The 14,770-nt window shown below is 42.9% G+C and overlaps 1 protein-coding gene across 1 annotated transcript in view; it reads right to left on the reverse strand.

Annotated features, from left to right (window-relative positions):
• CUL5 (cullin 5) overlaps nucleotides 1–12,903 on the reverse strand; it is a 99,231-nt gene extending 86,328 nt beyond the window's left edge. Inside the window, exon 1 of the mRNA XM_070425983.1 lies at nucleotides 12,474–12,903. Coding sequence (XP_070282084.1) covers nucleotides 12,474–12,497 — 24 coding nt within the window. The 5' untranslated portion in view covers nucleotides 12,498–12,903. The remainder of the gene's footprint in view (nucleotides 1–12,473) is intronic.
• Nucleotides 12,904–14,770: the final 1,867 nt, after the last annotated feature.

Genomic DNA, 14,770 nt, shown 5'->3' on the forward strand with positions numbered 1-14,770 from the left:
ATGGTGATGACGCAGATTTTATAAGATTATGACGTAGCCACTTGCCAAATGTGTTACCTTGAGTAAATTACTTAAACTCTTTCTGCTCCAGTTTCTTCTATATAAAATGGATATACTAAGTATATATTTGAAAAGGCTGTTATAAGGATATATGTGTGAAATGTTCAGAAAAGCGGTTGACATAAAGAAACATAGTGTTGGCTATCATTATAATATTAGAACTTCCACTGCTTCTGCTTCAATAATAACAAGATTTGGTGATAATGAGATGTGGGGCTGAGAGAAAGAATGTTGAAAATGACTCAACATAAGCAATATTAAGGCCTTAAGCTCCCAAATGACTAGTGTATAGTCCCCCTCATCACCAGTACTCCCCATTGCTTTTTACTTAACACAGCGGTTCTCAACCTGTGGGTCGTGACCCCTTTGGGGGTCAAACGACCCTTTCACAGGGGTCGCTTAAGACCATCGGAAAACACATATATAATTACATATTGTTTTTGTGATTAATCATTATGCTTTAATTATGTTCAATTTGTAATAACGAAAATACATCCTGCATATCAGATATTTACATTACGATTCATAACAGTAGCAAAATTACAGTTATGAAGTAGCAACGAAAATAATTTTATGGTTGGGGGTCACCACAACATGAGGAACTGTATTAAAGGGTCACGGCATTAGGAAGGTTGAGAACCACTGACTTAACACATTACGGATGGATCATAAGAATTCTTACTTCATATTACACAGTGTTTTACAAAGTATCATACTTGAAAAAGATATTAGCTTGTAAGAACATGTAATAAATAACTTCAAAATGCAATGGGTATTTAATTTTAAAGCGGGCCTTTAACATTTAAGTAAAACGTTTTTTGTGCTTGTTCAATAGAAACTTATCTGGCCACTGGGTAAAGTTAGCAATAAAATTACTGGTCTGCAATGTGTTAATATCGCCTTCATAGGGCAGAGGGGGAAAAACCAGTGTCAAGTTTTTCAGAAACAATTAGGAGAGAAGATGAAAATAGTAAGAAGAAAAAAAGATGAAAGAAAAACAAGTGAACAAAGGTTCAGCTCCCTTTACCTGCTCTAATCAGTATTAAAAAATCAGGATGTCTTAATATAAAATGTTGCTTGCGCCGAACCGGTTTGGCTCAGTGGATAGAGCGTCGGCCTGCGGACTCAAGGGTCCCAGGTTCGATTCCGGTCAAGGGCATGTACCTTGGTTGCAGGCACATCCCCAATAGGGGGTGTGCAGGAGGCAGCTGATCAATCTCTCATCGATGTTTCTAACTCTCTATCCCTCTCCCTTCTTCTCTGTAAAAAATCAATAAAATATTAAAAAAAAAAAAATGTTGCTTGCACAGACTCAAATAAAATATATTCAGTATTATCTGAAAAGTATTACCTAATGAAAGAATCAGTTAAAAACATCACGGTTGCAGATTCAAGCCCTGGTCAGGAAACATACACAGAACAGCAAATTGATGCCTGTCCATCTTTCTATCTGCACTGACCACCAGGAGGCAGACGCTCTGACCGGTAGGTTAGCTTGCTGCTGGGGTCCGGCAAATCGGGACTGAGCGAGATGGACCGGACATGCCCTGGAGCCCTCCCGCGGTCCCTCCCCGGCTGGCCAACCTCCTGCATCCCCGGCCCCAATCGTGCACCAGTGGGGTCCCTCGGCCTGGCCTACCACCTCTCGCAATCCGGGACTCCTCGGGGGATGTCGGAGAGCCGGTTTCAGCCCTATGGCAGAACAACTGGTCGCTATGACGTGCACTGACCAACAGGAGACAGACGCTCAATGTAGGAGCTGCCCCCTGGTGGTCAGTGCACTCCCAGAGGGGGAGCACCACTCAGCCAGAAGCCGGGCTCATGGCTGGTGAGCACAGCAGTGGTGGCGGGAGAGGCTCCACAGCAGCACTAAGTATATCCTACTGACGGTTTAGGCCCGCTCCCCCTGGGCCATCAGTCAGACATCCTCTGAGGGCTCCCAGACTGCTAAAGGGTGCAGACCTGGTTGAGTGACTACACCCCTCCCCGCCCCAAGTACACAAATTTTGTGCACTGGGCCTCAAGTCAATAAATAAGAAAAGACAAGAAAAAGACAGATTGACAGTAAAGTCCCACAATCGCTTCTCTGAAGCCATGGTTATTTAAAAAGCAACAAAACAACTGGCCCTGTTCAGTTTTTCTCAATGGTTAGAATGTCAATCTGTGCACCGAAGGGTTGCAGGTTCGATCCCAGCTAGGGCATACACAAGAAGCAACCGATGAATGCATTAATAAGTGGAACAACAAGTTGATATTTCTCTCTCTCTCTCTCAAAATCAATAGATTAAAAAAAATTAAAAACAAAACAAAACCAAAAGCCCTGGCAGGATAGTTCAGTTGATTAGAGTGTCCTCCCAATACACCAAGGTTGTGGGTTCCATCCCTGGTCAGGGCACATACAAGGAACAGAAAACTGATGTTGCTTGCACAGACTCTCTCTCTCTCTCTCTTTCTCTCTCTCTCCCCCTACCTCTCTCTCTCTCTAAAATTCAATAAATAAGAAAAAAAAAATAAAACAGATTGACAGTAAAGTCTCACAATCTCTTAGTTGTAGCCACTGTTGTTTAAAAGCAAACAACAGCCGAAACCGGTTTGGCTCAGTGGATAGAGCATCGGCCTGCGGACTGAAGGGTCCCAGGTTCGATTCCGGTCAAGGGCATGTACCTTTGTTGCGGGCATATCCCCAGTAGGAGATGTGCAGGAGGCAGCTGATCGATGTTTCTCTCTCATCGATGTTTCTAACTATCTCTCTCCCTTCCTTTCTGTGAAAAATCAATAAAATATATTTAAAAAAATAAAAATAAAAAATAAAAGCAAACAACAAACAAACAAAACATGCATTAGGAATAAGTTACAGAAAAAGTTTAACTTTTTATAATGTGTTTGGAGTGTGGGGAGGTGTTATAGGCCAGTAATGAAAGATGCTATATGGATCTTTCTAGAATAGAGTACTACTTAAAAAAATCTGCACACCTCCCATCAAAATTCAAGAATGCTTTTTCAAATGAGTTAATTTACAATTCCATTTTATTCAGTCCCAAGAAGAAGTAGACATATAATTGCTTATGTGGAGAATTCAATACTATGTTAAAAAATAGGAATGTTTAAATAAATACATACAAATAAACAAAAACACTGGTTTGTAAAATTTTTTTTTAATATTATTATTGATTTCAGAGAGGAAGGAAGGGGGGAGAGAGATGGAAACATCAATGATGAGAGAGAATCACTGATCAGCTGCCTCCTGCATGTCCCCCGACTGGGGATCGAGCCCACAACCCGGGCATGTGCTCCCTGATCGGGAACAGAACCATGACCTCCTGGGTGATAGGTCGACACTCAATCACTGAGGTACGCCTGCTGGGCTAAAATGTTTTAAATGTAACATTATCATTTTTTAATGACTCACTTACTTTGAAACAAATATTGACCTATTGGTTTGCCTGAAAATGTCCAAAAATCCCTAGATAATATACAGAACAAAACATACCCCATCAATTAGTAGAAGTGATATTACTACAATATTTTACAATGATGTCAATTGTTGCTTTTAAGAGAAAATAAAGAATAAAGTTATTGTCCTGGTCCGATGGCTCAGCTGGTTGGAGCATTGTCCCATACATCAAAAGGTCATGGGTTCGATTCCAGATCAGGGCACATACCTAGGTTTCAGGTTCGATCAGGATGGGACCCGTACGGGAAGCAACCTGTCAATCTTTCTCTCTCTCTCTCTCTCTCTCTCTCTCTCTCAGATCAATAAAAACAAACAAAAACACACACATATCCTTGGGTGAGGATAAAAAAAGTAGTTATTATTGCTGTACATCATCATGCTACATCTTCTCATGACAAAAGTGCAAGTAGAGTTATGGTGAAAGGATAAGTTGAAGGCAAGACAAGAAATAATATCTATAGCAATTATTTCCTATCCCTTGTATTTTTTCATGCCCATAACATTTTGACTACAATACAAGGAGGTTAGTTGTTTTAAGAGTTGTATTTGTTCCCTCTTTGAAGTTTCTAATCTATTGATTACAGATTATATCCAATGATGGCATTCTAATAACTTACCAAAGAAATCCAATTTGTGTATTTTAAGTCTCTCAAATAAATTACGAGGTTCACTATTTGAATGTGTGGGTTTCCATATTGTCTATAAGCCACTAGTGCTCCCAGTTATGTGATTTTAAAACCACATTTGCAATCCCCATTAACCAAAAGAACCACAAACTACAGTACACATTTGAATACTGGCAATTCTATGTTCCAGCCACACAACCCTTTTAAAGGTGTTCCTCAGCCCAGCCAGCGTGGCTCAGTGGTTGAGCGTCAACCTATGAGTCAGGAGGTCACAGTTCGATTCCCGGTCAGGGCATATGCCTGGGTTTCGGGCTCGATCCCCAGTGTGGGGCATACAGGAAGCAGCTGATCAATGATTCTCTCTCATCACTGATGTTTCTATCTCTCTCTTCCTCTCCCTTCCAACCTGAAATCAATAAAAATACATTTAAAAAATGGTTTTCCTCAAATATGCCAAGCTCACCACTGCACCTCAAGACCTTTGCCTAACAAGCAGATCATTCAGGGCTCAGGATCAATGTCACTTCACAGAGGGCTTCCCAAACCAATCCAAGAAAAGTACCCTCTCGCTGTCTTTTCTGTGTATCCAGAACCAAGGTCATGAGCTGGTAGAAGAGTTGCTTTGATTTTGCTATGAGACTGACATTTTGACTTCAGACTAAAGAGTATTTTTAAGAAGACCAGAAAGCTATGGGTTCTGACTAAAATGTGTTCTTGGCAGGGAAGGAAAATTCAACAGAACATAGTTGAAAGTGACATTTAAGGTAAAAAATAAAATTATTTTCTGTTGTAAATAAATAAAATAGTGCCCCATCTTCTGAACACTCTTGATTATATTGTTTTCAACACAGCCCTCATTGCTACAAAACCTACCCAATGTGTTACTTACGCCTTTAACTTGTCTGTCACATAGTATTGAGCACAGAGTAGATGCTCAGGTATTAGTGGAATGAACAAATTCCAGTTATACAGATCAATATCCTTAATATTACTTGTATGTACTCCATGTATTATGACCAATGTTTTAACCTGAGCTGTAACTTCTTGATTTGTTTATAAAGCCTATCAGGCACCAGTTTACTTTACCTACTCTACTGAGGCAAGAGGCAGATGGCTTTCTGTGACACAACTGAGTTCACCAGTATCCTAGCAAAACACCTAAGAAACATCTCTTCGTCTTTTCTATCCTTCTTCTCTGTCCACCAGATAGAAGCCTAGTGTCCTCTTGATGCCTTCATGAGTCTAAAATGCTCTTCTAATTCATTAAATGACTGGTCTCTCAAAGTTTATCTGGAACTGTGACTTCCTGTTTGTAGCTTTAATGAACACACATCACTTCTAGATTATTGTAACTATTCACTCACTTTTCTCATACCATGAAACATTCTCACACATTTATCACACAGTTTTACAGTAAGTGGTTTCATCCATTATTCCCACTCTATCAATGATCAACATACATACACCTGAGTCTGTTTTCTCCCTAGGCTGTGTGTCAAATGTAACCATGTCTCCAGGACAAGACACTGGAGTGAGAAGGCAGCCCTAAGGATCACATCACTCTTAGATGCCCATTCAAGAGGGTAATTTCCATTAACCCAATGAAACCCAACAAGTAAGGTTCTAAATAAACGAGGCTCTTATCTGTTTAAATAGACATTAAAAAGAAAGTTCCAGTTGTGTATCTTAACTACATTCATTGACAACATTCAAATCTTGGTATCACATCCATATTCCTGGCCAAGCATGTTCCTGACTCAGTGCCTTTGCACTGGCTGTTCTGTTCCTTCCACCTGAAACTCTTCTCCCAAATATGCACTTGGCTGTTCCCTTGCTTCATTCAGATCTCGCCTCACTTATCTCCTTACAGGCCTTCCCTGATCATCCTATCAAAAATAATACCTACCACTCAGTATCCTTTACCCTGATTATTTTTCTTCATAACTTTTATCACAACCTAACCTTTTAGTATACACTATTTGCTTATAAGTTTATTGCCTCTCTTCCCCACAAAAATGTAAGTTACATTAAGGGTAAGAATTTGTCTACCTAGATAACCATTGTCTAGTTGGAATTAGAAAATGCTAAATACTTGTTGAAATGACTTTATTTTCCACAGACTTAAAGACTCCTGTTTGGTTTCAATGAACATGGTTTCATTAGCACCAATGCCCTTCATTCATGGCCACCCCACATACCAGATTCTGAATACACACAAAGTAGAAATAATGATGAGTAATGGGATTTACATGTGACAGCCAAGAAGAGATTGAGGGTCTAACAATGTATCTGATCACATATTTTTCATTATTCATTCTCTATGGAACTTTATTTCAACTCCCTAGTCCAGCATTAAAGACCTTTCACAATCTAACCCTCACTTTCCTTTGCATTCCTGTCTCCCACTGTTTCCCATATTCTAGGTTACTGTACTGCAAAGATTTCAGGAGGACCATTCATACAGAATGCAACGCAGCATGCAGTCCTGCTACAAGGTAGCCATACTGATCTAGTTTCCATTCCTGCCAAATTTTCTGCTAATCACCACCTACAAACAGTCTACCCATTCTTCAAACTCCAGCTCCAGTGTTTTCTCCATAAAACTTTCCTTGATCAGCCACCAGAAAGGATCTCGGTCTGTGAGGGATCTTACAGCGCACAGTAACACTCTTGAAGTTTCTGCCTTAGAGCAAATCATTAGTAATCTTTTTTAGTATATGGGAAATTCCCAAATAGGCTGGGCATTGTTTACACATCTTTGTTATCCTTCATGATACCTTGTACATATGTCTGATAAAATTATTTTAGTCCTGGCTAGTGTGGCTCAGTTGGCTGAGCGTCATTCCACGCACCAAAAGGTGGCGGTTTGATTTCCGGTCAAGGCACATGCCCTGGTTGCAGGCTCAATTCCTGGTGGGCACGTGCAGGAGGCAGCCAATTGGTGTTTCTCTCACATAGATGTTTCTATCTCTCTTTCTCTCCTTCTCCCTTCCTCTCTCTCTAAAAACAATAAAAAACATATCTTTAAAAATTATTTTAATAATGAGTAAATTCTACACAACTCTGAATCACTCCTTTGCAGAAGATGGTTAAGGCATCAACAAAAATTAATGAAGCCCTGGCACTAATGGGGCTTACAATCCAGAAAGAGAGATATGTAAACAGATCCTGTAACTAATACTCAAGGCATAACGTAAGTGCTAGAAGAGACTGATGCAGAGCTACGGTTGTGCAAAGTAGGCAACAACTAATTGCAAATGAAAGCACTAAAAGAAAGGAGGTATTTTGGCTGAGTCTTAATGAATAAATAAGATTTTAATAGGCAAACACTGAGGGGAGAGGGGATTCTTGATAAAAGAAACATCAAACATAAAGAGTCTTAAAGGCTCTAGTATGCTAGTGAACCAAAAATAACCAGCCAGGTAGACAGAGAGAGAAACAGGGAAGAAATGTGAATATGACTGTGTTATTAGGGAGAAGACCCAGCTGGAAGGGTATCTAAGAATTTGAACCACCAAAGGTATCGGAGCAGGAAAGTTAAATGGTTAGTACTGGTTAATTTTGGACTAGAGCTCACAACAGAGTTAAGAGATAAAAATTGTGAAATCATGGGAGTTAAGACTGCCCCCACCCCCATAAAAAAGAAAGTACAATGATAGAAAAGGGCTAAAGATTAAATATTGAGAAATAATTACATTGGGGAGGAGAGAAGAAGAGGGAAGTCAGTGAAAAACACAAAGTGATTTGAAAGATAGGAGATCAAGAAGAGAATGTCATAGAAACCAAAAGGGAAGCAGATGTAGTAATCAACAATATCCGGAAAGAGGACGAATGTCTGAGAAGGATCTCATTTGGCAGTGAGGAGGCTGCTGGACCCCTTAAGACTAATAGCTTCAATATAACTGTGTGAGGGTAGGAAGAGAGCCAAGTGACAGTAAGTTAAGGGAAAAGGGGAAGCATTACAAAGCAGCAAGTGGGGGCTGCTTCTCTAAGAACTGTGACAGTGAGTGGAAAGAGAAAAAAAAACACAAAAGTTTGAGGGCAAAGCAGAGCACAGGTTAAGCTTATATGAGTAGTTACATGAACTTTTTTTATTTCCAAAGAATAAAGGAGATTGAAACACAATATCAGGAGACATGTTGCCAGGTCGTAGGGGTGAAATGAAGGCAGAACAAATGGAAGAGGGCAAAATAGAAGGTGCCTTGGAAAAGAGAACATAGGGAAAACCAGAAAATTTTGTGGTATTGACCAAGGAAGTTAAAGGCACTCCAAATAGCTTGATAAAGTAATGTGCCAAGAATTAAATGGGATGATGCTCAGCAAAATAAGATTTAAACAATTGCTATTTGGAAAAGGATACTCAATTGGAAATGAAGAAAATAAGCACCAAGGGCCATGATAACTGCAAAAGGAACAAGCAGCATTAAACGTTAAAACAAAATTTTCAAGTAGTAATATTAAAAAGTTATAAACTCCCCAAGCAACTGATAATTGAATGTCAAAATGTACAACGCAAATCTTGTATTATCCAAAAGATTTCCAAAATCCAGCAACAACCTACTTTTTTTAAATTAAAAAAATTTTTTAAAATTGATTTTAGAGAGAGGAAGAGGAGGGAAGGAGAGAAAGAGAAACAGTGATGTGAGAGAGAAAAACCTCCTGCATGCTCCCCCAAACCCAGATCAAACCCGCCATCTCGTTATGTGCCCGCACGGGGAAACGAACCTGTCACCTTTTTGGTGTATGGGATGACACTCCAATCAACCAAGTCACATTGGCCAGGGCAACAGTCCACTTTCTTTAAATAAGAATACAATTGCCCTAACCGGTTTGGCTCAGTGGATAGAGCGTCGTCGGCCTGCGGACCAAAGGGTCCCGGGTTCGATTCCCGGTCAAGGGCATGTACCTTGGCTGCGGGCACATTCCCAGTGGGGGGTGTGCAGGAGGCAGCTGATCGATGTTTCTCTCTCATCGATGTTTCTAACTCTCTATCCCTCTCCCTTCCTCTCTGTAAAAAATCAATAAAATATATTAAAAAAATAAATAAAGAATACAATTGTTATTACAATCAAAATCCAATATTTAAAATAAGTAGGTGATTTTTATTGTAAGTTTCATATCAAAGTTTTGAATCAGTCATAATATATTAACTATCCTTCTGAAGTCTGTCATCCACAAATTCAATAAACTTAATCCAAGTTACTGATAAACAGAAAGAGGACATTTTCCTCAAGTCGGACACTAAAGGCCTCCCTCAGGGTTGATGATAGCTTATTGGTCACCAGTCTGCAGGTACAGTTATTTAACTGATAATGAATCAAATTCTAACCAAATTCTTATCCAGCTCACATATCTCCATTTTGACCACAGGACATGCTAATTCTGTCAAATATGCTCTAGTGAAGCTCTGGCTGGATGGCTCAGTTGGTTGGAGCGTCATCCCACACACCAGAAGTTGTCCGATTGGATTCCCGGTCAGGCACATACCCAGGTTTTGTGAATGGCAGGCAACCGATCGATGTTTCTCCCTCTCTTTCCCCCTTCCTCTCTCTAAAATCAATAAAACGCTCTCTCTCTCTCTGGTAAAATCTAATTGCACAATGTCTAAAACATTTTTCTAATGAACCAGTCTATTAATTCTGTCAGAAAAAGGAATGAGGTGAATCTGGCCATACCCTAGCCAGCCCTATCTTTATTCAAGGTACCACCAGCCTGGAATTTAAATGATCCTATGAATTATGTTATGGAACCTGGTCCCGGTCCGCGGCTCCAGCCTCCCAGGCTTCCCTTTAAATATGTAAACTTTTGGGGAAAAAAAAGTAAACTTTTGGTGATAACAGATAAAAGAATTAAATGTCTCTTTATAGTTGTCCTTTATATTATGTTAGTGGAACATATTTAAAACCACACACTACTAAAAATAATATTTAGAAATTATTTTTCCCTCCGTTCAACATTTCATAAAACAATTTTATTGAAAAGATCCCAGTGAATCTTTGCATCTGTGTTCATGTTCACTAGAGCGAGTCATTAGCAGTGTTCCAAAGCAGTTTCTTTCCTCTTATTTATAAAAGTTGTTGGAGTCACAGAACTTTTGAATCCTTGTTATCTTTTTAACCTAAACACGAAGTACTCGTGTTCTGTACCTTCAGACAGTTCCTTCACTCAGCAGGTGTATGCTATAGGTGTAGACCAGGGGTGGGCAAACTTTTTGACTCGAGGGCCACAATGGGTTCTTAAACTGGACCGGAGGGCCGGAACAAAAGCATGGATGGAGTGTTTGTGTGAACTAATATAAATTCAAAGTAAACATCATTACATAAAAGGGTACGGTCTTTTTTTTTTTAGTTTTATTCATTTCAAACGGGCCAGATCCGGCCTGCGGGCCGTAGTTTGCCCACAGCTGGTCTAGACTCATCATCTCTACAAGATAAGGACTTACTCGTGTTGACTGAACCAGCTTCAGATTTAGTATATCTCCTCCAGTCAGTCCTTGGCAAGGCTTTGAATGGGGGCAAATTCAGCAACTCGCTCTTTTCCGAGAGAGGATTCTTTGGGGGAAAAGACCTTGTTGTATATGTGCAAGCAATCAAGCCAGGAATTCACAAAGAATCAGGAACCCAATCGTTTCTTGGACACATTTCAATTAATGACGAGATAGCACTTCTTAGTATATTGCATGTGGGTGCACTAACAGTCGTCTTCAGAAGGCAAACAAGTGTTCTTTCTGAACTAATATCTTAGGACTTTGCTATACTGTTCTAAGAGCTGAATAGGGCGGGTTACTCAATGCCCATGAATTGTTTTTCTTAGAGAAACAGCCCAGAGTAGCAATTCTAGTGATTTCTGTGTATTGCATACTCATTGCCAGTCACTGTTTTAAGCATTTTACAGTCATTCAACTCAACCTTCACGCTAATTAACAGGTGCTATTAATAATCCCATTCTAGGGATGAATAACCGGGCAGAGAGGTCAGGAAACTTCTCTAAGGTCAAACAGCTTCCTAAGCAGCCCAAACTGTCCGGCTCTAGACCCCTCCTCCCTTTAATTTAAAAGAACACACACTACCTCTTAGGTTAGAGTCAGTCCCATCTACCGGGCAGTTCGTAAGACCTGCGAGGGGTGTCAGGATACCTAACCCATTTTCCACCCAGTTGTTTCCTATATCCATCTACACCGTCCGACGATGACCTACCTGGGCGAGGAGCCCACCCTTTGCACTGAGGCTCCCCGAGCTCATCGCACCCCCATTTATTTCGGTTTCAGTGGTTCTCAACCTTCCTAATGCCGCGACCCTTTAATACGGTTCCTCGTGTTGTGGTGACCCCCAATTTCATTGTTACAAATGGAACACAATTAAAGCATAGTGATGAATCACAAAAACGATATGTAATGATATGTGTGTTTTCCGATGGTCTTAGGCGAACCCTGTGAAAGGGTCGTTCGACCCGCCCCCAAGGGGGTCGCGACCCACAGGTTGAGAACCGCTGGAAGACTTTCCAGGCACAAGGCTCCTCCTGGGAACACACGCACAGGACAGACAGACTCGAGGGGCCCCGTCTTCCTCTTCCTCCTCCTCCTCCTCCTCCTCCTCCTCCTCCTCCCAACGCGGTCACCGGCGACAGAGAACCTGCCCCTCTGGGCCTAGCTCGCCTTGGCGCTCCCAGATACAGAAAACTTAACTTTTAAGCCGTTTTCTTTGACAAAGGTAACGCTTCCAGGCTAAGCCCTACAACGAGGCAGCACTGCCTCGGTCCTCATCTGCAATGGGCTGGGGCGCAGTTCCCGAAGGAACGGGGCAGCCCGGGCGCGGAAGAACCGGGGGCCGATCGCGGGCGAGGACAGCGTGCAGCAGGGGGTGGGGTGGGGTGAAAGCACCGCCGTCCGACACGGAATCCGGGCGGAGGACGAGAGCAGAAACGGAGACCCACGCTGGGCAGCGTTTCCTCGGATTTTCCTCGCATGCACCTTACACCCTCGTTTCAGAAGGAACGGAGACCCCAAGAGTAGCAACTGCCTGGCCGGTCGGGCCACATGCACTTCCTTTCATCTCCCGCCCGAGGCCACAGCGGGTCCCCCCGTCAGCATCACCCCGGTAAGCCCGCAGCCCGGCCTTCCGCACACCGGTCAACGCGCCGGAGGGACACCCGGAGCCTCTCGACCCCAAGGCCGGAGCCCCGCGTCCCGGTCCGGGCCCCGGCCGCAGCCTCCCCGGCTTCCCTCCCGTGAGACACCGCCCACATTCCCCCCCTCGGAACCTGAACCGAGCCTCTCCCGAAGAGCTGAACCCAGCGGTCACCGAGTGGAAGCCAAGCGGGACGGAGGGTCTTACCTTTAACAGATTAGACGTCGCCATGTTCCTTCAACTTAGAGTCTCGCGAGACGGCGCGCGACTTCGTGGCGCTGGGGACCAGGCCGCAGCCGGAGGCCGCGGTGCCCACGGGGCCGACGGGCCCAGCGGCCCGCACCGGGTGCGGCGGGAGCGGGCGGCCTGCCGACGCGCGGACCTCGTCCCAAGTCCCTGGAGCGTTCTCACTGTCTCCCCTACATGGTCACCGCAGCTGCCCCACACGAAAGAGCTCATGCAAACGCTCAGGGAGGCCGCTCCGGCGAACAGGGAGAAGGTAACGGGAGCCGACCTGTACTGGAAGAGGAAGCATCGGCTCCACGAGCTTCCCCACGCCTTCGGGTTAGTCTTTGTGGCTGCACCCGCGGCGGCCACCGGCTCCGAATTTAGCTGGGCTTAGGCCCGGCAGCTCGGGTTCCTCGGCCGCATCACGTGACGCGGCGGGCGGGGGCGGGGGCGCGCTCGGGAGCGAGCGTGGGAGCCTGGAAGCCTAGGTGGGCCCGGCGGCGGCGAAGGGGCGGGAGCGCGCCCTCTGCTGGCGGGACCGCGCATCTTCCTTCGTCCCGCTCCCCGAATCCCGAGGTACCTTATCTAGAATGAAATGCTTTTAACAACTGTCTTCAACATGAACTGGCACGTAAAAGCCGCCCAGTAAATATTTGTGGAATGAATATATGAGTGGATGAATGCACCAACGTAGTAACTATTCTATTCAAGAGTGCCCGGCACTGAAATCTATAAAAGATGGATCAAGCAGTGAATATTATTAACCTTGGATTTCCTGAAGGCACATTATATTAGCAGCTTCTGAACTGTGAGCCCCCCAAGCCTTATCCCTTCCGACCACAAGCCACTGGCCAAGGGAAGAGAACGTAATTTATATGTAGAACCTACATAATACAATACAATATTGTATTGTGCATGTTTACAAACAGGATTTACAGTGTTAGAAGTAAATAAACCAGGGGAGGGGGATGAAGTTTGAAATTTTAAATAGAGTGAGCCAGGTGGGGGCTCACTGAGCAGATGGCATTTGAGACTAGAAGAAAGTAAGGAAGAAGGCCAAGCTTAGGTGGGAGAAGAGCAGTCCAGCCAGGACTCAGGTGGCAGGTTGCCCAGAAGGTCCAAGGAACAGTGAGAAGGGTGGTGTGTTCAGAGCAGAAAAAGTAAGGAGAAAAAGTAAGCAGAAAAAGTAAGGAGAGTGTAAGATTGTATAGGACTTTGTTGACTATAACGACTTTTTGTTGTTGTTAATCCTCACCTGAAGATATTTTTCCATTGATTTTTAATTTGTAGAGAGAGTGGAAGGGAGGGGGAAAGACAAAGAAACATGGATTGGCTGCTTCCAGCATGCGCCCCCAACAGGGCCAGGGAGTGAGCCTGCAACCCAGGCAGGTACAGTGTTTGAATATTTAATTTAAAAATTGAAAACACAAGCACATCGTATAAAACTCAGGAGGTGCTAACGGGAATACAGTTAAAAGTAATCCTTCTTTCTGGGGTAATGTAATGTTCTATATTGTGGTAGGGATTTGGGTGATTCAGGTGTATGCACTTGTCAAAACTCAACCCTTAAGATTTTTGCATCTCGTTCAAAATAAAAGATAGTAAACAATTTGAAATTTCATTAATGATATTTGTGCTAAAGAATTTAGGGGTAAGTGAAGTTATGTTTACAATTTACTTGAAATGTATAAAAAATGAGATGGATTGATGGTTGCATATAAAGTTTGACAAAGCAAGTATAGTGGAATGTTATAACAGAATCTAGGTGGTAGATATACTTATGTTCTCTGTGTAAATCTTTCAGCGTGTTTGTATGTTTTTATTTTTTAAAATCTTTATTGTTGAGAGTATTACAGATGTTCTCCCCCCCTCCCCCTTGCCCAACTTCTATCTGATTCCAGCCCCACCCCAGGTCTTAACCATCCTACTGTCTGTGTTCATAGGTAATGCATATATATGCATAAGATCCTTGGTTAATTTCTTACCACATCCCCTCCCCCCTTCCCTCAGAGATTCATCAGTCTGTTCCACGTTTCCATGCCTCATGGAATCTGTTCTGGCTCCACCATTTCTCGCATTAACAATGCATACTTTGAAGCAGTAGTAGTCACCAATACCATACCTCAGGAGGATAAGACGAAGCATTGCTCCAAAATACAAGTGATCGACATCTCCATGATTCTTGCAGAAGCCATCAGGAGAACTCACAATGGGGAATCTGTTTCCTACCTCTTCAGCCATGTCCCTTTATAATAGAATAACTCCTGGGGCTTTTA

This window comes from Myotis yumanensis, unplaced genomic scaffold (assembly GCF_028538775.1).
Source record: "Myotis yumanensis isolate MYYU_CA2020_CCGP unplaced genomic scaffold, mMyoYum1.0.hap1 SCAF_10, whole genome shotgun sequence".
Taxonomy (NCBI): domain Eukaryota; kingdom Metazoa; phylum Chordata; class Mammalia; order Chiroptera; family Vespertilionidae; genus Myotis; species Myotis yumanensis.